The sequence below is a fragment of the Perca flavescens genome, chromosome 14 (genome assembly GCF_004354835.1).
Source record: "Perca flavescens isolate YP-PL-M2 chromosome 14, PFLA_1.0, whole genome shotgun sequence".
NCBI classification, from domain to species: domain Eukaryota; kingdom Metazoa; phylum Chordata; class Actinopteri; order Perciformes; family Percidae; genus Perca; species Perca flavescens.
In genome coordinates, this window is record NC_041344.1 from 24,020,787 (window position 1) to 24,043,447 (window position 22,661).

The window sequence follows — 22,661 nt, forward strand, 5'->3', positions numbered from 1 at the left end:
CCATCTCCTGTAACGGGCTTCTGGAGAGGGCATCAGCGACGACCAGCTGTTTCCCAGGAACATGCTCGGCGACCACATGGAACCTCAAAAGGCGCATAAGGAGTCTTTGGCACCTTGGAGGGGCTTTGTCTAAGTCGTATGTGTTTATAAGGGGCACCAGTGGTTTGTGGTCAGTTTGTAGACGGAAACTGTCCATGCCCTGCACATAACGTGCGAACCGTTCACATGCCCACACGCCTGCCAAACACTCTTTCTCTATCTGAGAGTATCTCTTCTCAGAGTCAGACAGCGTGCGAGAGCAGAATGCCACTGGCTTTAACTTGCCCTCATGTTGCTGTAATAATGCAGCTCCTAAGCCATAGCTACTTGCATCTGCGCTTATCACAGTTTTCCGGTTGGCATCGTAATACGCCAGTGCAGGAGCTGACACAAGCATTGCTTTAACTTTGTTAAACGCCTGTTCTTGCACTTCGCCCCAAACCCACTCACTTTCTCTCCTGAGCAGGCCAGAAATAAGATGCATCCTCGTGGAGAGGTCTGGCAGGAACTTCCCGACATAGTTAACAAGGCCAAGAACCTGACGGAGCTCCTCAACGTTGGTGGGGCTTGGCATTTGCGTGATAGCTTTCACTTTGTTAGGGTCAGGTTTCATGCCCTCTGCACTAATGACATGTCCAAAGTACTGTATTTCCGACTTGCCAAAATGGCACTTGGCTTTATTGAGCTTCAAGCCACTGTCTCTTATCAGAACAGCATTTAGGCGGGTGTCATGTTCCTCCCTGGTCCCTCCAAAAATCAGTATGTCGTCCATCACCGCGACAACCCCCTCGTGACCCTTTAGCAGTGTAGTCATCTGTCTTTGGAAGATTTCTGGGGCCGAGGTTATCCCAAATGGCAGCCTCCACTGGGAAGCTAACGTTACTTTAGCTAACAGTTCATTTGGCTAACCGCTAGCTGATGGTAGCGGTCTGCCGTCTGTCAGCCTCCACAGTTAAGCTAATGTTAGTTTAGCTAACAGCTAATTCGGCTAACCGCTAGCTGAGACAGCATGCAAACTTTTAAAAGACCCTCAAAATAAAACTTCAAAACAAACGTTAACATATATATAACAGCTGTTACGTCAGTTCTGCTTTACTTGTGCTCATTTAAAATACAATCACTCAATACTTGTCTTTATTGTTACTGTAAAGTCTTAATTTTGCTGTAGCCTGTTTTTCCCATTATGTTTGACTTAACGTTATTTTAGACTGAATCTAGCTGTCCGTTCTGCCTGCACGATCTGTTCTGCGCATGCGTTATTTGTCGGCTAGCGGTTAGCCGAATTAGCTGTTAGCTAAACTAACGTTAGCTTGGGTGGAGGCTAGCGTGGAACAGATCGGGCAGGTCGTAAAACAGTATTATCATCTGCGCATGCATGAACGGATCGGGTACTGGCACGGTCCCTTAAGCCTGGCTCAGACTACAGGAGTTTTAAAATCCTAACCGATTTTGAAATCTGGTTGCAGCACACACTTGAGGAGAATCTTTGCAGATTTTCTTCCCTCAAATCTTAAACATGCTCACACTACAAGATTTGAAAAAAGTGGGGCATCACACACTAGATAAGATATTCTTAAGATTATCTTGCCAGATTTAGCACCTCACGTGACACGATCTCACGGGGAAGCGCATGTAAACAAAATCGATACTGTGTCACGGCAACTTGCTGTAGTAATACTCAATACTCAATCCTTTGTATTGAAAATAAAACGAGCATGGATGATAATATTATTCAAACAAACTACCGTATTTTACGGACTATAAGTCGCATTTTTTTCCTACTTTGGCTGGTCCTGCTACTTATAGTCAGGTGTATATCAAAATATATATAATTTAACATGTTTTTAAATGTTAATTCATACTGAAAACATTACCGTATACAGCCGCAAGACGGCGCTCTAGGCTTGTGACAACTAGAATGCTCCTCCTAAAGACAACTGAGAAAGAAAAGAGATAAACTGCAGGTAGTAAAATATGCAGCCGAAAACGGTAATCGAGCAGCAGAAAGAAAGTTTGAAATGAGGGAGAAACTTGTGAGGGAGACTGGCGAAAAGGTGACTCTTACTGCAATGAAGAAATCAAAGAAAGCTAATCGGCTAATCGCGGGCTGAAAGCTAGATGGCCAGAGGTGGAGGAACGAGTCCACAGGTGGGGGCTTGAACAACGTGCAGCCGGGAGGGGCTGGTCAACGGTGTAGTTACGTCTCCACGCCCTGCTAGTTGTTCTGTGTGATTTATACTCCGGAGCGATTTATAGTCCGAAAAATACGGTATGTGCAATACATCTTTTGTTAGACCTGAATGTAGCAGATGATCACTGACCTAGATCTAATTTACATTTGCTAGCTAGTGCGCTAGCAACTTTGTACACTCACCCGGTAGGTCCAAATCTTTAGCGATCTCTCCCCAGCTCTTCTCTTTATCATTCCCATTATGAAACTCTTCTGATGAGACATTAAACAGGCACTCGTGCTGTTGCCACATCTCCACCATCCTTTCTTCCAAAGTTGTCCACCGGACTCGTACTACAGCTGCTTTCGCGGACATTTTCAAAAGTTTCCGTCACTTCTGTCTCCTTGCAGACCTGTCTCTCATTGGCTATTGTGGAAGTACTGACGTAATCATAGTCGTTTCACATGTTTGATATTATCGGGGCGGCCCCGATGTGTCTGCGAGCAGATCGGGAGGTGCAAGATTCGATCTGTGAACGCCTCACATTACCAGATAATCTGCGCCGAACATCAGGACCAATCAAGGCCCTCGACGAGATTTTTTCTCAGATTCTCGGGAGGGGTAAATCGGGCATAAATCGGCCTAAAACTCCTGTAGTCTGAGCCAGGCTTTAGAGAGGATTTTGGTTTATCCTTTTGTTTTCCTGTAACTGGAGTAGCAGTCTTCCTTTTGAGGATTTCCTTTTGTTATATCCCTTTGTTGATTTCTATAGCACCCATTGGCCCATTTTTCCATTGGGAGTTCTGTTTAATAAATAAATAAATATCCTTTCAAAATACCAATTACATCTGGTTTATGTTTACGTCCTGATACCCCTAGTACTTCAGGACGTAACACCTGTAAAGTCTATTGGCTCTTTCAAAGTCCAGATTAAAATCAACATTTGATGTTCTTGATCAACACGTTGGAAAAGTGTTCTGTTTACTTTAGCGCTGCTGACCTTTTCCTTACTTAAATTGTAAATGTGATTACGGTTTAATTCCCAGTTTACTGTAGTTTTTATGGTATGTTGAATCCTGTCACTGGCACACACTACATTACATCACTTGCATATACTTCACTGCAGTGAATTTCAGTGGGGGCTGTATGTGCGTAAGACATTCTTCAGGATCCCAAAAATGACAAACTGTTAATTATTGTATCACTTGACTAATGCCAGTTTCCCATTTTATCTTGTCTTTGTTCATGATTAACCCCACACAGTAGACTGTATTTTGAGTTATGCTAGTGTGTATGAACCAAAGGGTGAAAACAGCAGCATTGCTTCATGTGACCTTTTATCACCCACAGCTAAATGTTCTCAAGTAATAAAACACACACACGCATTTAATGTCTTTGATTTTGGCTGAAGAAGAATCACCCACAGCTAAATATGTTCTCACGTAATAAAAAACACACACACACTTAATGTCTTTGATTTTGGCTGAAGAAGACTGAAAGCAAACTGTTCTTTATTTTGTATTGCTCTTGTTTACACACAGAGTCAACTTTAACAGTTTTAACAGCAATCCAATGATCTAATCAGCATCTGGGCTGGCTGTCTGTGTGTGTGGCATTCTACTCAGTAGTTTTACTGTTACAGTTCCTCAGCTGGAAGCCTGATACCACATTGGCTAGTTTGGCAACTTTAGGAGGAGCAGGCATGGTGATGGTACGCTTGAGAAAGCAGTGGCGCCTAGAACACAAAATCAAAAACAGCATTTTTAATCATGGATCATAAATACAGCTATCATCAAATTATAAAGACAATAGTGTCTGACTGATGATTGCTGGTACAATTTTATTTAAAACATAACAAAAAACAATATTTGTGTTTAAGCAGGTTTGCATGCATAAAGAATACTGTACCGGGGAAATTTGGGATCATCAAAGTTGTCATTGGTATAGCTGTAGAACTGGCAGTAAGGATCCTGAGTACAGGTCCTCTGACATGTGTCTGCATCATCCATCGGCTCAGAGCGAATGACAGAAGTTGGGAAAGCTACGTTTTCATAAACCACCTTAACCCAGGCTGTTGGCAGAGAGAAACAGGGTTAGACTGCTGCTGATGGCTAAACTACTGTACAAAAAAACTTCACTAACAAAAACAAATGCAGTGCTGAATGATTCCAGAATTTGTAATATGAGATTGGATAATAACCAAATCTAAAATTAAAGTTTGTTACTTTTTCATACAAATGTTAGAGGAAAATGGCGTAGAGTAAACAGGCATGCTAAGTCAGCAATGAAAAGTAAAGCTGAGTAAATTCCATGGCAATCCATTCATAAAGGTTGAGACATTTCCCTCAACTCAAAAGTCATGGGATCACCAAATGTGTTAGGATGCATCATCTGTTGAAAATGCAGTGTCAATCCAACCAGTAGATGTTGAAATATTCCACTGAATATGTAAAATTAGAGTAACTGACCGATCCATTGCCATTAATAGAGCCATGATGGCTAAAAAATAACAGAGGAAAGATACATTACGTCATTGAGTTAGTCAATCTACACAGCCAAAGCAGTTCAGATGTTCTATGGTGGTCTACTGAAAGAGTGTCTTTTCTGACAGTTGTGATATTAGTGATACATACTGTTATTCAGCTGACAGAAGCGTGCTGGTAACCCAGATGTGACTCCGTCTTTAGCTTTGGTCACAATGTTATTGTTGTTATTCTTCATGTAACATTTAAAGTCATTACTGCAAAGAAAGAAATAAAATTAAAGCTTTCAAAAACTATGTTTGAATAACATGAAGCACAGAACAGATGTGACTGAAAAGGAGAACCAAATATTTAACGGCATCAGGACAGTTAAAATACTGTCACGTAAGCTGCTGGAACAAAGAATATGCTAATATAACTCAGCACTTTCTGTCTTATTGAGCACATGAAAAGGTATCCAAATATTTGACTACCTGTTAAAAGAGAAGTAGGTGCAGACTGAATGAGCAGAGCACAGTGCCTGACAGTGTTCAGGAGAGGCAGCAGGAATGTTCTCGACGTCGTTTCCTGGGATGTCAGTGTTTGGAAAAAGCTTGCCCTGACACACTGTAGAAAACAGGTAATAGAATAAGAAAAAAACATGCACAACATGCACAACCTGCAGGAGGTGTTTGCTATGACTGTTTGTGTACCTGATTCACTTATTTCTGTTATTTGGGAGAATCCAGATGTTGCACCAGTCTTTTTTACTACAGAAGGTGTCCTTGGTACTGGCCAGCTGAATTTAAGGTGGCACTTGTTCCTAAAACAGAACAAGACATAACATTAGTTAGAGAATTGTTGAAGATCTGAACAACGAGTGGGAGAGGATAAAATTATATATTTTTTAGATTCAACAGCAATGTTACATTATGTGATACAGTTTTACCTGATATCCGCTATTCTGAAGGCCTCATTTATAAAAGTAAAGAACTGACAGGCAGGGTCCTGTGTGCAGGCCCTCTGACACTCCTCAGAGTCTGCTGTGAACAAGGCTCGGTAGTCGGCACCGAAGAAATCCACGTTCTGGTACACCCTGGACAGGCAAGGCTCTGGAAGACACACAGAGGGAGCAAATGAGAGTGTGACCATGCATCATTCATTTCCTAAATGGTTTTCACAATGGTTTAAAATGGTTTGTGAGTTTACCTAGGTCTTGGCTGCAGGGTTTGAGAGAAAATCCAGAGGTGACACCCTGTAGTGGAGCCTGAGCAGTGGGCTGTCCATTGGTAGCGGCTTTGATGAGGCACAAAAAGTTCCTGCAGAGAGGGGTTTGAAAAAAAAAACTGAAGCGGAAAGTTGGTCATCACAGTTGCAGAGAAAACAAATAAAATGAATTCTGCAAGCAGCGATGAAGCGCTGGTTGAATCACTTCCTTGTCAGAATCAGAATCAGAATCAGCTTTATTGGCCAGGTTTGCGTAGACAATCAAGGAATTTGACTCCGGTAATCTTTGCTCTCAAAGTACAATATTTAACATATTAAGAATAAAAACAGAGATGACGGTAAGAATATAAAAAAATAGTGTACAGTATAACAATACAATAGAATTTACAATTTTACAAAACCTATACAAAAGAGAGGGAAGGAATAGTGCAATATCGATCAATAGACTGAGATCGGTACAGTCTCAGTCTATTGCACTGATCTGCCTTGCACTAAGTACAGTGTAAGGCAGATCAGTGCAATGGTAATATATTAAGAACAATATTGTAATTGTAGGATTGAAATAGACATGAGGTAGATGAGCAAAACTGTGGTGGTTGACTTTGTTCAGTGTGAGCGTGGGGGTTATTTCTGAGTGTTCAACAGAGTGACTGCTCGGGGAAAGAAACTGTCTCTGTGTCGGCTGGTTTTGGCGAACAGTGCCCTGTATCGCCTACCAGAGGGAAGGAGGTTGAACAGTTTGTGACCAGGATGTGAGGGGTCTCCTGAAGTCCACTGTCATCTAGACAGTCTTCTTGGGGTTTAACTCCAGGTGGTTCTGACTCCTCCATTGGACCAGCTGTTCCACCTCCTGTCTGTAAGCAGACTCATCACCATCCTGGATCAAACCAATGACAGCGGTGTCATCTGCAAACTTCAGGAGTTTTACAGAGGGAGAAGAGCAGTGGGGAGAGGACACACCCCTGTGGGGCACCAGTGCTGATCGACCAGGTTTTGGATGAGATGCTCCCCAGCCTGACATGCTGCTGCCTGTCAATCAGGAAGCTGATGATCCACTGACAGGTGGATCATCAAAATGACCCGTACAGTGTAAATACACTCAAAACAAACTTTTTTTCCTCATCACAAACATTTTTTCCCCCAAAACTGTTTTTACCAATTATTTAGTGAAAATATATATATATTTTGATGCCATACTTGGCAGGCTTGTTGGGCATGTACTGTCAGAAGGGACAGGGGCCCCTGAATGGAACAAGGTGTTCATCTACAGTGACATGGGGACCAGTATTGTACAAGACAGGTAACATTTTGACCCATTTATCCCATACATCTCTGATCTCAGCTAGTTTGTCTCTTTCATGTCGACTAGCTCTAATGTTGTGGAACACCCAAGCTTTCATATGAATTAACTCCAACTCCGGTTGCTTATGTGATGAACAGTGGCAAATAATAGTCACATTAGAGATATTGGAACAGTGACTTCGAGGTAGTCATGGAAGTTCATGTCATAGCAGGGCACATTGTGTCGTACTGAGTAGTGCAGTCTCCAATACCGGATCCTGACTACTCGTATGAACATCACAGCAAGGTGTTGCGGGATGTAACGTGGCGCTGCAGAGCATGGGTGGATGCTGCAGACGCAGCAGGACTAGGATTTCAATGTATGCATGCAAGTCAATCTGATCCAGTGGCTTCCATGTCTCTTGAAATACACACCTCCCCTACAAGTTGGTCCACTATGATCCTATCCGTTGGTTTGGATATGAAAAGATGAAATGGTGATTGAATATCATCAACTAGTGTGGCAGAAAATCTTGTGGGGCTTGGAGTCATTTTGATGACACTCAGTCAGTCTGTGTGGTGATGTTGACCATTTTATGTTACCATCTTTAGCCGTCCATGTTGAGGATGATTGTGGTCCATTGTTTTCAGCTAATGTAGAGACTACACCAGACTAGTGCCCTGAATCCTCTTCATCATAGGAAAATTCACAATCCGGATCGTAAATAGCATTGTTCTCGGTCTCTGAAAGATCCTCTGACTCTGAAATCCCTTCATCTACATCACTATTACCATCACAAATCTGTGCTAAAACTTCTTCAGTTGCAAACCTTTTGGAGCTCATTTTGTAGTGTGCGTGTCAAAGAGATGACATTGCAACAGAGAAGAGGACAAGCGCGAGAAAGCTCCTCCTCCTTTACACACACACACACACACACACACACACACACACACACACACACACACACACACACACACACACACACACACACACACACACACACACACACACACACACACACACACACACACACACACACACACACACCTGGTTCTAAATGGGTGTTGAAAGTCTCTGGGTCAAAATGACCCGCAACATCATCTTTGTATACAAACTCTGAACAGACATTACACTACACATCAGTGTGTCCAGATTTTATGAACAAGTTCATGACCCTAAATGAGGAAATGTCATACAATTTCATGAAGAAAAAGATAAGTTAACCAGTATTTTGGTCAACACAAAAACGCAAATGGGTCAAATTGTCCCTTAACATAATACGAGGGTTAAGTTTGGCGCTGTTAAAATCCCCAACAATAATGACGAGGGAGTCCAGGCGATTTTTCTCTGTGTCTGTTATCTGGTCGGCTAGCTGTTGTAGCGCGTCTGCTAAGCAGGCTTGAGATGGACTGTAAACACCGACCATAACAAACGAAGAAAACTCCCGCGGAGAATAGAAGGGCGCACAGTTTATAACGAGAGTCTCTAAGTGAGGGCTGCACATCTTTTTCAGCACTGTAGCATCTGTACACCAACCTTCGTTTAAATAGAAGCAGCTTCCACGGCCTTTCATTTTCCCTGAGAGCTCTGTGTTGCGGTCCGCCCGGATGAGTTGGAAACCAGGCAGCTGAAGTGCGCTTTCTGGGATGCGTTCACAGAGCCAGGTTTCCGTGAAACACAGGATCTGTGAAAGTCAGAGTTGTTGTGATTGAGAAGCAGCAGCTCATCCATCTTGTTTGCCAGGGACCGGACATTTGCCAGGGGAATGGCTGGAAGTGAGGTGCGTAGTCCCCGCTTCCTTCATTTCACCAGCGCTCCTGCTCATTTCCCCGGTCTGCATCTCTGGCAGATTCCACGGAGAACCGCGGCGCCTCCAACCAGGATTTTGGTAAAACTTGCTGGATTTGTGAAAACTGGAGCAAGAGTTCATGTAGAGGTTTGCCTGATGTTTAAGAGTTTGTCTCTGGTAAAAGTTATTGGTGAAAGACCACAGAAAACGTAATAAACGCACAAAAGCAAACAAAGTACTAGGGAGCAAAGTACCGAGGCTACTATCCGCAGCGTCATCTTGTGTCTACTATGTGGCATTAGACAACACGCAGAAAACATGCATTATGTTGCTGTAGACCATACAATGTAAATTTCATGTAAATCTGATGATGTTTGTCATATGAGGCTGACTCTCTGTTGACGGTAAGTGGCACTGAGTGAATATTGGCATTTAAATGTTTCTGAAAACATTTGAGGCGAAAAAATAGGCAATGCAGAAACAGCATCTTGATTCATATTGGATCCGCATTGCCTAGTTTGACAGTTTGACTGCAGATCATGAGTGGTATTGTTGTCTTTTCGTTTATTTGTACTGGTGTTTGTTATCTCCTGCTCCTCACTGATTTCTAATTACATGTGTACTGCCTGTTGTTTACCTGTCATCTTTGTTCCAGTCAGCCCGAAAAAAGGTAAAGAAGTCACAGGAGGCGTACTGGGTGCAAAGTTGCTGACAGTGCTCAACATCAGGAGAGAATAGAGATGTTACATCATTTCCTGGGAAATCCACATTCTCCAGAAGCTGTTGATTACAATCTAAAGAAATGGAAAAAGGACACACACACACACACACACACACACACACACACACACACACACACACACACACACACACACATTTACATCTACAATACATTCTACCATATATAAGTGGTAAAATTACAATGTATACATACTGCATGTATTACCTTGACCAAAAGAGAGACTGCAGATAGACAGCAGACCCACCAAGATCAAATGTGTTCCCATCTTCTTAGTTTTGAAGCCAGTAAAGATTCTTGAAACACAACTGCAATAAAAGAGCTGGTTCTGCCACTGCACCTTGGTCAAAGGACTGTTTCAGAATCATCACATTTATATGTCCATCTATTTCTAGGCAGTCCCATATGACCTATGACCTGTAAAGTCTATTGGCTCTTTCAAAGTCCAGATTAAAATCAACATTTGATGTTCTTGATCAACACGTTGGAACAGTGTTCTGTTTACTTTTGCTCTGCTGACCGTTTCCTTACTTAAATTGTAAATGTGATTTTGCTGTTTAATTCCCAGTATACTGTAGTTTTTAATGGTATGTTGAATCCTGTCACTGGCACACACTGCATTACATCCCTTGCATATACTTCCCCGCAGTGAACTTCAGCGTGGGCGGTTCTTGCCATGTTTTGGCTGTATGTGCGTTTCTGCATGTGTACGTGGACAGAGGTGTGCTGGAGACATTCTTCAGGATCCCGAAAATGAACTGGAGTAGACAACCAAGGCCAGGAAGGCGACTTGGGAGCAGGTTTTGTCTGAGGGTCACCAAACAGCCACTATGTTATACTGCGTCCAGCTGGTCGTGGTGGAAGAAATGAATTTACTTACTAAGTAAAACGACCAATGCCAGAATAACAAAATACTCCTTTACACCGCAGATATTTAGTCAGAACAGTGAGCCACCTAACCCTTATTTGTTATTCTTTGGAGTGTTTAAAAAATATGATCTGTCTTTAACGTTACCGTCTTTGCCCACCCTCAGGAGTGCTAACATGTTAATTATTGTATCACTTGACTGATGCCAGTTTCCCATTTTATCTTGTCTTTGTTCATGATTAACCCCACACAGTAGACTGTATTTTGAGTTATACTAGTGTGTATGAACCGAAGGGTGAAAACAGTTGAGCTGACAGCAGCATTGCCTCATGTGACCTTTTAGATAGATAGATAGATTTTTTTTTTGACGATTTGTAACTTTTTCCGACGTTGTCACTTTCGCCAAAGTTTTTGTCACTTTTTCTGATGTTTTTGGGCGCTTTTCTTTCTACGACGGCTGAGGAACTTTTTCCTGACTTCTTTAGGACTTAATGTCAACCAAACTGTAAGTGAGAAGACTATATGACACATGCAATAATACAGTCAAAGATATTTGACTTTTTCGATTAAAGAAAAGCATATCAATAAAGTAAACATGTCTGGCCCTTGGTGTGATTCTCATTTTTTAGTGTGGCCCTTAGTGAAGTTGAGTTTGACACCCCTGATGAAGATAAACCTATTGTGCAAGGTGCATTTAGTGCAGTTGTGATGTATATGAGTCTTATCTCACACTCAGTGATGAAGTGTTAAAAAGTTTAATTGCCCGTGGTATGAATGATTTCCTGTAGCAGTCCGTGTGACATCGAAGCTGATGCAGCCAATTAGAGAAGGTGCTCCTCTGTTGGACCAATGTGGGGTGGAGAGGGTGGTCGGGGTTATCCATGATAGATAACAGTTTGTTCAGTGACCTCCTCTCCACCACAGCTTCAAAAGTGTCCTGTTTGTTATATAATAAGAAAAATATGTTCTCAAGTAATAGGACCTTATAACACTAACACACACACACACACACACACACACACACACACACACACACACACACACACACACACACACACACACACACACACACACACACACACACACACACAATTAATTAATGTCTTTGATTTTGGCTAAAGCAGACTGAAAGCAAACTGATGTTCCTTATTTTTTATTGCTCTTGTTTACACACAGAAAGAGTCATTTGCAGCTTTAACAGCAATCCAATGATCTAATCAGCATCAGGGCTAGCTGTCGGCATGATTGTGTGTGTGTGTGTGTGTGTGTGGAGCGTTCTACTCAGTAGTTTTACTGTTACAGTTCCTCAGCTGGAAGCCTGATACCACATTGGCCAGTTTGGCAACTTTAGGAGGAGCAGGCATGGTGATGGTACGCTTGAGAAAGCAGTGGCGCCTAGAACACAAAATCAAAAACAGCATCTTTAATCATGGATCATAAATACAGCTATCATCAAATTATAAAGACAATAGTGTCTAATTGATGGTCAAGTGACATGACTTCCAGGTATTGCCTAAATTGCTTGTACAATTTTATTTAAAACATGAACAATATTTGTGTTCAAGCAGGTTTGCATGCATGCATAAAGAATACTGTACCGGAAGTTGGGATCACCAAAGTTGTCATTGGTATAGCTGTAGAACTGGCAGTAAGGATCCTGAGTACAGGTCCTCTGACATGTGTCTGCATCATCCATCGGCTCAAAGCGAATGTCAGAACCTGGGAAATCTACGTTTTCATGAACCACCTGAACCCAGGCTGTTAGCAGAGAGAAACAGGGTCAGACTGCTGCTGATGGCTAAACTACTGTACAGAAAAACTTCACTAACAACAACGAACTGGACGCGCAGAGAGAAAGAAAGAGAGAGAGAGAGAGAGAGAGAGAGAGAGAGAGAGAGAGAGAGAGAGAGAGTTGTCTCTTGTCGTATGATCGTTTACAAATTTCAGCAGAGATGTTCATTTCCATACAGGTTTAGTGGCTTGACGGTTAACGTGAAGTAGGGAGTTTTAATCGCGGTGGCATTTTGGCGAAGGTAATGTTATTAGTGTTTTAAGTTAGCAGTAGACTTAATTAACGTGACCCAGGGTTAGTCTGATGAAAACTGCTGTGTCTGCCCGGTTCAACTCTGAGAGTTTCTCGCATTTCACAGCGCTGTGAAGGAATAATCTCAGAGATTATGTTATGTTCTGGCTCTGTTTAGAAGTGGTGAATGTATGCTTCAGCTCACAGCAACTTAATACAATATAGTGTCTGGCTTTTGTTTGATATTTAGTGTAAATGTTTTTTTTAATTGAGTTTCCTCTTAGCGAAAAAATAGACGTAGCGCCTTTTTTTTCGCCAACCTTATTCCACACAACATTCGCGATGTTCCTTTCAGCTATCTGCTCGTGCTCCAGGAAAGCGAAGAAAAGTAAGTTTGGTATATCCAGCAATCACGTAGCTAACGTTGGAAGCAGGAAAAGAGTCAAAGGCGGTAACACCCCCCCCCCCCCCACACACACACACACACACACACACACACACACTGTTGTAAAGCATTCTGCATGTGGTGTCTGCGTGTGGCGTGCAGGTTACATTCCCACCAAACACGCCCCCAAACACGGACAACGATACATACTGTTATCCAGCTGACAGAAACGTGCTGGTAACCCAGATGTGACTCCGTCTTTAGCTGTGGTAACAAATTCCTCTGTGTTTTTCTTCAGGTTACAATTGAAGTCATTACTGCAAAGAAATAAAGAAAATGAAAGCTTGCAAAAAGTAGGTCTGAATAACTGAAGCAGAGAACAGATGTGACTGAAAAGGAGAGAACCAAATATTTAACGGCATCAGGACAGTTAAAATACTGTCACGTAAGCTGCTGGAACAATGAATATGCTAATATAACTCAGAACTTTCTAATTACTTATCATACTGTCTTATTGAGCACACGAGAGAGATAAAAGGTATCCAAATATTTGACTACCTGTTAAAAGAGAAGTAGGTGCAGACTGAATGAGCAGAGCACAGTGCCTGACAGTGTTCAGGAGAGGCAGCAGGAATGTTCTCGACGTCGTTTCCTGGGATGTCAGTGTTTGGAAAAAGCTTGCCCTGACACACTGTAGAAAACAGGTAATAGAATAAGAAAAAAACATGCACAACAACCTGCAGGATGTGTGTGCTATAACTGTTTGCGTACCTGACTGTTGAGTTATTTCTGTTATTTGGGAGAATCCAGATGTTACACCAGCCTTTTTTTCTATAAGAGGTATCCTTGGTACTGGCCAGCTGAATTTAAGGTGGCACTTAAACCTATACCTAAAACAGAACAAGAAATAAAAGGAGTTAAAGAATATTTGAGCATATGCCATGTCGTGGTTGAATTAAACCTCAGACCTCACTGCTGACGTGTCCTAGTGTATCAGAAAATATGAACAACAGTGGGACACATCATTTCATTTCAACAGCAATGTTACATTATCCAGTTTTACCTGTTACCAAGTGCTGTGAAGGCCTCGTTTAGTAAAGTAAAGAACTGACAGGCAGGGTCCTGTGTGCAGGCCCTCTGACACTCCTCAGAGTCTGCTGTGAACAAGGCTCGGTAGTCGGCATCTTTGAAATCCACGTTCTGGTACACCCTGGACAGGCAAGGCTCTGGCAGACACACAGAGGGAGCAAATTAGAGTGTGACCATGCATTATTCATTTCCTAAATGGTTTTCATAATGGTTAAAAAGGGTTGTGAGTCTACCTAGATCTTGGCTGCAGGGTTTGAGAGAAAAACCAGAGGTGACACCCTGTAGTGGAGCCTGAACAGTGGGCTGTCCATTGGGAGCGGTTTTGATGAGGCACAAAAAGTTCCTGCAGTGATGGTGGAATGTTACTAAGTACATTTACTCAAGTACAGCACTTAAATTTTGAGGTACTATTACTTGATTTGAGTATTTTCATTTATTGCTACTTTACGACCTCATAAGGAGCAAGATTCCAGGTCGGCCCATCTGAGCTTTCATTTTCTCAAAGGCAGAGCAGGATACCCAGGGCTCGGTTTACACCTGTCACCATTTCTAGCCATAGGCAGGCTGGGGGAACTCATATTAATGTTAAAAAAAACTCATAAAGTGACATTTTCATGCCATGGGACCTTTAAGGCAATATTGTACTTTTTACCGCAGTGCATTTATTTAATTCCTTTATTTATTTTGCATATTCAGATTACTAATATAAAATATAATCAACAAATAACTTATAATGTATTATTATGGATAAAGATAAGACTTTATTGATCCCCTGGTGAAATTCACAAACTACATGCTATCGCGATCACGTGACGTGAGTTTGAGTCAGCTGGTGCTTTGTTTTGGCTCAACTTGGTCACAAACTTTGTTATTTTACAAAACAGTACGCTAAAATATGTTTTTGAAAACATTTGAGGCGAGAAATAGTCAATGCAGAAACAGCATCTTGATTCATATACAGTACAGGCCAAAAGTTTGGACACACCTTCCCATTCAATGCGTTTCGTTTATTTTCATGACTATTTACATTGTAGATTCTCACTGAAAGCATCAAAACTATGAATTTGGACTCATCAGACCAAAGCAGATTTCCACTGGTCTAATGTCCATTCCTTGTGTTTCTTTGCCCAAACAAATCTCTTCTGCTGGTTGCCTCTCCTTAGCAGTGGTTTCCTAGCAACTACTTGAAATGAAGGCCTGATTCGCGCAGTCTCCTCTTAAAGTTGTTCTAGAGATGTGTCTGCTGCTAGAACTCTGTGTGGCATTCATCCGGTCTCTAATCTGAGCTGCTGTTAACTTGCGATTTCTGAGGCTGGTGACTCGGATGAATTTATCCTCAGCAGCAGAGGTGACTCTTGGTCTTCCTTTCCTGGGGCGGTCCTCATGTGAGCCAGTTTCGTTGTAGCGCTTGATGGTTTTTGCGACTGCACTTGGGGACACATTCAAAGTTTTCGCAATTTTCCGGACTGACTGACCTTCATTTGTTAAAGTAATGATGGCCACTCGTTTCTCTTTACTTAGCTGATTGGTTCTTTCCATAATATGAATTCTAACAGTTGTCCAATAGGGTTGTCAGCTGTGTATCAACCTGACTTCTGCACAACACAACTGATGGTCCCAACCCCATTAATAAGGGAAAAAAATTCCACAAAATAACCATGACAAGGCACACCTGTGAAGTGAAAACCATTTCAGGTGACTACCTCATGAAGCTCATTGAGAGAACACCAAGGGTTTGCAGTGCTATCAAAAAAGCAAAGGGTGGATACTTTGAAGAATCTAAAATATAAGACATGTTTTCAGTTATTTCACACTTTTTTGTTCAGTACATAATTCCACATGTGTTCATTCATAGTTTTGATGCCTTCAGTGAGAATCTAGAATGTAAATAGTCATGAAAATAAAGAAAACTCATTGAATGAGAAGGTGTGTCCAAACTTTTGGCCTGTACTGTATGACAGTTTGACAGTTTGAACTGCTTTTTTTTTTTTTTTTTTTTATCTCCTGCTCCTCACTGCAAATCAAGTTTCCCATCTGGGATAATAAAGTGAGTGAACTGAACTGAGCAGGACTTTAACTTGTAACAGAGTATTTCTACACAGTGGTATTGCTACTTTTACTTAAAGGTGCAATATGTAATATTGTATGTAATACTGGCAGCTAGCGGTTAAAATAGTTACTGCACTACCAATTCAAAATACTGGAGAGTCGTCTCCCCCGCCCCCTCCTGCCCAGATTCGAAGTTTACGGGGTTGCCAGGCTGAGACCGCAGCATTCACAACAATGTTGCTAGACGCTTTTCTCACATGGCCAGACATTACTCCACAGCACAGCGGAGTAGCTAACGTTAGATGCTAGTCTCACATAGCCAGACATTACTCCACAGCACAGCGGAGTAGCTAACGTTAGATGCTAGTCTCACATAGCCAGACATTACTCCACAGCACAGCAGAGTAGCTAACGGTAGATGCTAGTCTCACATAGCCAGACATTACTCCACAGCACAGCAGAGTAGCTAACGGTAGATGCTGGCTATATTGACAGTCATAAAAGCCTGTGGTCACGCAAAGCTCTGTAACCAACTGACAGACACACTTTTTCGGCTTAAAATTACAGTATGAACCGCTAAAAACACAACAACCTCACTGTCCTCTCCACACGCCAGTCAGGCACACTTCCTTGGCTTAGAATTACAATACGAAACGCTAAAAATACCACTACCTTGCCGACGGAACACACTTCATTGGCTTAGAATTACGGCAACAATCGCTAAACACACTGCAAACTCACAGTCCTCTCTTTCCGATTTACAGCCCCCCTCTCGTGGCTTAAAATAACACACCGTTGTCGGCTCCAGTCGCTGAAGAGGCTGGACGTTAACAGTTAGCAGGGTTAGCATGGCGGCGTTAGCCAGGACCAGTCGGGATCACTTTACTGGCTATGTCTCAATTGTTTTTGCGAGTAACCAACTCAGGTACTCTAGCTATATAATTCAATGTGAGTACACAAATGTTGAAATGACAAAAAATGCCCATCCCTAGTAGCTGTGATAAATTAGCCTGAAGCTAATGCTTACCTGTTCAGGAGAAAATAAGCCAACTCTGCGTCCTTTTGGGCTCTAAGCTGTCTCCATCTTTCAAATACATCTCCAATATTTACCAGGGGGTTGTTACGTCTCTGGTCACTCAACTGTTAGAAACATGCTGTTTTCTTTTTTTATGTCATGTAGAATCTATCTCCGTTGATCCTGTTCGTTTGTTTGCTGCTTTCATGGCTGTACTACCGTTACAGCTGTAGCGCGCTGGGTTTACGTTTTTACAGGTATATCTGGCAACCTGGCCTGCCTGTCAAACTGGGCCGTTGATAACCACACACAGATCAAAACATAAAGAAATTCCGTCACGGAATGTAAATTTCAAAAAGAAAAAATACTGACATTAGCATTGTTGTCAGAAAAGATAGTATTTCAGTTTAACATGTTTCCTTAATATCTGATGAGGCATTGGTGTCATTTTTGGATTTATTACAGTACAAATATTACATATTGGACCTTTAAGTAAAGTATCTGAGTATTCCCTCCACTATTGTAAGCAAGCATTACTTAGTTATTACTGATTTCTAATTACATGTGTACTGCCTGTTGTTTACCTGTTATCTTGGGTCCCGTCAGCCCGAAAAAAGGTAAAGAAGTCACAGGAAGCGTGCTGGGTGCAAAGCTGCTGACAGTGGTCAACATCAGGAGAGAAGAGAGATGTTACATCATTTCCTGAGAAATCCACATTCTCCAGAAGCTGTTGATTGCATTCTAAAGAAAAAAACACACACACACACACACACACACACACACACACACACATATATTTACATCTACAAATGCACATATTAAATACATTCTACCACATATAAGTGGTAAAATTACAATGTTTCCATACTGCACGTATTACCTTGACCAAAAGAGAGGCTGCAGATAGACAGCAGACCCACCAAGATCAAATGTGTTCCCATCTTCTTAGTTTTGAAGCCAGTAAAGATTCTTGAAACACAACTGCAATAAAAGAGCTGGTTCTGCAACTGCACCTTGGTCAAAGGACTGTTTCAGAATCATCACATTTATATGTCCATCAACTTCTAGGCAGTCCCATATGACTTATGACCTGTAAAGTCTGTTGGCTCTTTCAAAGTCCAGATTAAAATCAACATTTGATGTTCTCGATCAACACCTTGGAACAGTGTTCTGCTGACCTTGTGCTGTTTGCACATAAACTAATTTCACCTCACACACACACACACACACAAAAAAACATGCACATACACTAATTTCACCTCGCACACACACACACATAAAAAGCATGCATATTCACTAATTTAACCTCGCAGACACATAAAAAGCATGCATATACAACAATTTCACATCACACACACTTGCACATTTTCTCATTACTTTTTCTCACAAAAAATTGTCTGCTTGTGAGATAAAAAGTATTGTGTGCACGCTAATATGCTAATAAATGCCTACTTTTAGCTCAGTTGGTAGAGCAGCCTTCTTCTAAGAGGAAGGTATGGTGGTTCGTCCCAGGCCCCTGCAATCACAAATCATAATGGCAGTTTTTCCATTGTTTATCTATTCAGTCCTGATTTTCTTTTGGTTTTGGGAACGAAGAGGAAATATGCTAAAATTTTAATGCTGCTTTTCAGTGTGTTGTGGAAATACAGAGAGAAGCTCCAGATGACTTGAGTGTAGAGAGACTCTATAGAGAATTACACGACCAAAGTTCTCATAACCATTACGCCGTTCTGTGAGTGGAGCCGAAACATTGCTTGGGGTCCTGAAACTGTCACCTGCAATGTTAATGGTTTTATTTTCTCTGTTCAGGGGGAGGGACTTAACAGCTCAGTGAGGTGCTGATAACAAAAAGCCAGGCATTATAACACAGACTCTGACTTAAAAGTGTCTCTTTGTGTATGAAAACATTGGAAAGTCCATGTTTTGTTACAGTGTGTTGCCACATCTTGGACATATAGGGAATGAAAGGAAAGCTGCAAGTTCAAGGAGCAACAAACCAAACCAAAGGACGGTAAAAGCAGCAGTGGTTTATTTGAGTTTAGCAGCCTCTGCTGTCAAAACTTAACTCCTGGAGAGAGACCATTTTTGATGACACTGGTCAAACATATTGGTGTAGAAACCTACAGCTATATTTTAAAGGGATAGTTCAGATATTTTAAAGTAGGGTTTTATGAGGTACTTATCTACAGTCAGTGTATTGTGTATTACTTACAGAAGTTGCTGATGGGCACGCCACCAGTTTAGAGAAACAGACACAGAAGCAAAGCAATGTAGGCCTACTGCTGTTGACAAAAAAAAGCCCACCCTAAAAGGAAAATATCCGTTTTATGTGTACTATATTTAAAGTGCTCGTATTATGCTTTTGGGCTTTTTCCCTTTCCTTTATTGTGTTATATATTGGTTTACAAAATGTAAAAGCCCAAAGTCCACCCCAAAGGGACTTACCATCTCCAACAGAAAACACTGTTCACAAACTGCTCCAAACAGCTCTATTGTAGTCCAGCCTTTACTTCAGAGACAAACACGCGTCACTTTGTAACACACGTTATAATGCTCGCCTAGCTGCTAGCATGGCCCGTCCTCATACTCTGCTTCTGACTGGTTAGTTAGTTATGTGCGACTCCCAACAAAGATGGAACAGAAGTGAGATGCCTCACTCTGTAGCTAAAACAGAGAGCTCAACACACAGGGTGAAAAGAGGAGCTGCAGCAATGTGCAGTACAACAAAAATATGGTAAACCATGTAACCCTATTCTGATATAACCTCTAAATACAATTATGAACTTGTTTAAACTAATATATATATATATATATATATATATATATATAAAAAATATATATATATATATATATATATATTTTTTTTTTTTTTTTTTTTAGGTGGCAAAAATATGTTTCATCATGCATTGGTACATCCATCCATGCCTGTTTTGTAAGATTTTCCAGGATCAACCTGTTGGCCTGAGACTTAAACTGATTCCATCACAAGCAAAGGAATATATAACCTAAAGATCAGGCCTATGTTTTATAGTCACTCAGTATACTATTCAAAATATTCCATATATAGTTTTACCTCCAGGTATAAACATGCTGACTCATACAGTATGTTGTCTCCATGTTTTAAGGCAGGGAGCTTGCAGAAAGCCACTATAGAAGGCAGGCCTTTACGTTGGTTATGGGCACTGCAGTTTGTTCGACAAGTGTATCTTTACATGTAGAGCATGGTCAGTAAACCTGTATGTTACACAGACACATTACTTATCGATTGGTTTTAAATATGGCTACACCTTTTAGTTTGATTACTTGATCATTTGTGATCACCCTGCGCATGTAAACCCACTTGTCCTCTTGGGATTGATTTCCAAGACTTCCAGGGATTTGTGCTCTCCTTTCTCAAAAGACAGAAGCTTGTGTTTGTAGCACTGCAGCATCTTTTCCTTCAGTGTAGTCATAACTCGCCATCAGGGAGTGGATCCAGCCCCCACAGCAGACCCATCGACTTGGCCATGGACACAAGTAGCACAGACAGAAGCCAAGTCACTGAAACAAAACAGAAGGACTCAACATTGAACTGCACAAGTGCATTGTGCAGCAGCTTATGGCACCTCGTTAATCCAATGGTGGGTGAGTAGAGACACACCCACCTTTTAGTGTGTGTTCAAGAAGTGAAGAAGAACGCACACCCTTTTTTTCAATTGTTTTTTATTGCGGAGTGTGTATACACAGCATTTCAAGTGAAAGTGTATCAATTATGTTCAGCCCACCACATTATATTTATGCAGCAATAATTCCCTGTTTTTGTTTTTATTAAACCTTTTAAGTTCATATAAAGTACAATATGTGACCAGAGTTCAAAGTAAATGCCCAGATACTGCTCCCCTCTCTCAGCACGAAACAATACTTTGAAAAGATGTATTTCAGCTATGACCACATCTTTCATTTCTTTGATCTTTTATTACAATTCACAGAATAGCCTCTTTTTTACTCTTTCTCTCAGACTATAATACACATTTCTACAGAAATTACAAAAATAAAACATCACATGAACTGAACCGCACTAAACATGCACACTGTAGTACTACAGTACTTAGTACCTGGCAGCTGACAAGGGCATTTACACATTTTATGCAGAATTCACTGCATCTCCTTCAAAATAGATTAAAATTTAAAAAATGTCTTCATCGCTTTGTCTTTTTACACTTTACAAACAGTTCCTCTGAGATAAATACTTCCTTTTGTCCGTGTTTTGAATCTTTCGTTCACTTCAGCACAGAAACTATGGATGTTGAGTAAGGTGCAAGATGTCCGAGCATTGCAAATAAATATTTTGCCGAAATAAAAACGTTAATTGTAATTAACAGTCATACTCGATATAACTACACCTGTGAATGTGACATTTGTGAGTTATCTGAGAAGTAGGACGTGACTAAAACAAGAGGGAGAGATGGCGAAAAGGTACAGTATCGTCCCTTTTAAATGAAAGGCACATATGATTGAAAACCCTTCAAATTCCTACTAAACACAACTACACTCGTCACTTGTCCAACGTGCAGCTGCAGAAGCAAAACACAAAAGTTCTTAGTGAGCCTCTTTGTTTGTGGTGATCTCTTGGGATTCTTTGAAACTGGAAAAGAGAAACAAATCAAACTTCCTCTTCAGCCCGTTAATCTTTACAACCGAAATTCACAGCTTAAATAAAGGAAAAATGGTGAAGTCACAGCTGCAGAAAACTCACGAGCAAAAATGATCCCTTTGGACTAATGCAACATTTCCTATATAATATATGTTTAATGTATCTGCTCAGTGTAGAGGCAGCAGCCCTGAATTTAAACTTGAATACATCGGTTCTTTCATCTTTCTTCATTTTCGAGTTGTCTTTGTGTTGCATTAAAAAAAACACTATCGTGGCTGCAGCTTCATCACTCAGACACATCAGGCAAAATTAGCAGCTGGCAAAAACCTACGAAGGAGGCTGTGACTGGTGAAATGCAACTCTGTGAAGTGTGGCGAAGGCAGACGGCTGACAGAGATGATGCTCCGATGGCTGTCGCTGTGTTTCCACAGCAACGACGACGGGAGGGAGGTTTGGATGATCACATTTCTGCATCCGGAGAATCGGTAAGTCCTAAAGCGAGAGCTTCCTCTGGGGTCAGACCGCTCTTCAGAGTCCGCCTCACTGTGAGGGAGAGGACAGGAGAGGAGAGGAGAGGAGAGGACAGGAGAGGAGAGGAGAGGAGAGGAGAGGAGAGGAGAGGAGAGGAGAGGAGAGGAGAGGAGAGGAGAGGAGAGGAGAGGAGAGGAGAGGATTTGTTATAACAGGGTCATCTGCTGTGCTATAAGTGATGGTGTGTCCCAGTTCCATACTACATACTAACTTTATACACTATGTAGTATAAACAAAGAGTCATAGTTTACAGTTTTTGCTGTTAGTATACAATAAATTAACATACTTATCTATACTGTTTTACAATGAACAGTATACTTGCTCTTTTGTGAACTTTGAAACTGTGACTTTAAAATGCT

The 22,661-nt window shown here is 41.3% G+C and overlaps 3 protein-coding genes across 5 annotated transcripts in view; all 3 read right to left on the reverse strand.

Annotated features, from left to right (window-relative positions):
• Positions 1 to 3,682: 3,682 nt before the first annotated feature.
• LOC114568657 (coagulation factor XI) lies at positions 3,683 to 11,097 on the reverse strand. Its single transcript, XM_028598267.1, has 9 exons — positions 9,917 to 11,097; positions 9,608 to 9,764; positions 5,882 to 5,991; positions 5,622 to 5,784; positions 5,386 to 5,495; positions 5,167 to 5,299; positions 4,844 to 4,950; positions 4,119 to 4,281; positions 3,683 to 3,945 (listed from the first exon to the last, which is right to left on the reverse strand). Exons 1-9 carry the CDS (start codon positions 9,975 to 9,977, stop codon positions 3,828 to 3,830), a joined length of 1,122 nt encoding a protein of 373 aa, XP_028454068.1. The 5' UTR covers positions 9,978 to 11,097; the 3' UTR covers positions 3,683 to 3,827.
• Positions 11,098 to 11,714: 617 nt separating this feature from the next.
• LOC114568223 (coagulation factor XI) lies at positions 11,715 to 18,268 on the reverse strand. Of its 2 annotated transcripts, XM_028597689.1 has the most exons (9): positions 18,019 to 18,268; positions 17,723 to 17,879; positions 14,308 to 14,417; positions 14,049 to 14,211; positions 13,757 to 13,875; positions 13,544 to 13,676; positions 13,196 to 13,302; positions 12,176 to 12,335; positions 11,715 to 11,972 (listed from the first exon to the last, which is right to left on the reverse strand). In XM_028597689.1, exons 1-9 carry the CDS (start codon positions 18,077 to 18,079, stop codon positions 11,855 to 11,857), a joined length of 1,128 nt encoding a protein of 375 aa, XP_028453490.1. In that variant the 5' UTR covers positions 18,080 to 18,268; the 3' UTR covers positions 11,715 to 11,854. The 2 variants fall into 2 exon arrangements, with proteins under 2 accessions (XP_028453490.1, XP_028453491.1); XM_028597690.1 differs by lacking the exons at positions 17,723 to 17,879; positions 18,019 to 18,268 and adding an exon at positions 16,796 to 16,831.
• A 2,554-nt stretch (positions 18,269 to 20,822) lies between these two features.
• The window catches only part of fhod3a (formin homology 2 domain containing 3a), a 67,535-nt gene continuing 65,696 nt past the window's right edge, over positions 20,823 to 22,661 (reverse strand). For both annotated transcript variants that reach the window (XM_028597981.1, XM_028597982.1), the window contains one exon: positions 20,823 to 22,314. In XM_028597981.1, the coding sequence (XP_028453782.1) occupies positions 22,232 to 22,314 (83 nt within the window). In that variant the 3' untranslated portion in view covers positions 20,823 to 22,231. The remainder of the gene's footprint in view (positions 22,315 to 22,661) is intronic.

Coding starts and splice junctions, on each gene's coding strand:
- LOC114568657 (XM_028598267.1), bottom strand. CDS start 9,977: ATGGGAACACATTTGATCTTGGTGGGTCTGCTGTCTATCTGCAGTCTC. Junction 4,951..5,166: donor ACCTACTTCTCTTTTAACAG/GTAGTCAAATAT, acceptor CTTTCTTTGCAG/TAATGACTTTAAATGTTACA. Junction 4,282..4,843: donor CTTCTGTCAGCTGAATAACA/GTATGTATCACT, acceptor CTCTGCCAACAG/CCTGGGTTAAGGTGGTTTAT.
- LOC114568223 (XM_028597689.1), bottom strand. CDS start 18,079: ATGGGAACACATTTGATCTTGGTGGGTCTGCTGTCTATCTGCAGCCTC. Junction 17,880..18,018: donor CAGCCTCTCTTTTGGTCAAG/GTAATACGTGCA, acceptor TTTTTTCTTTAG/AATGCAATCAACAGCTTCTG. Junction 13,876..14,048: donor TTCACAGCACTTGGTAACAG/GTAAAACTGGAT, acceptor GTTCTGTTTTAG/GTATAGGTTTAAGTGCCACC.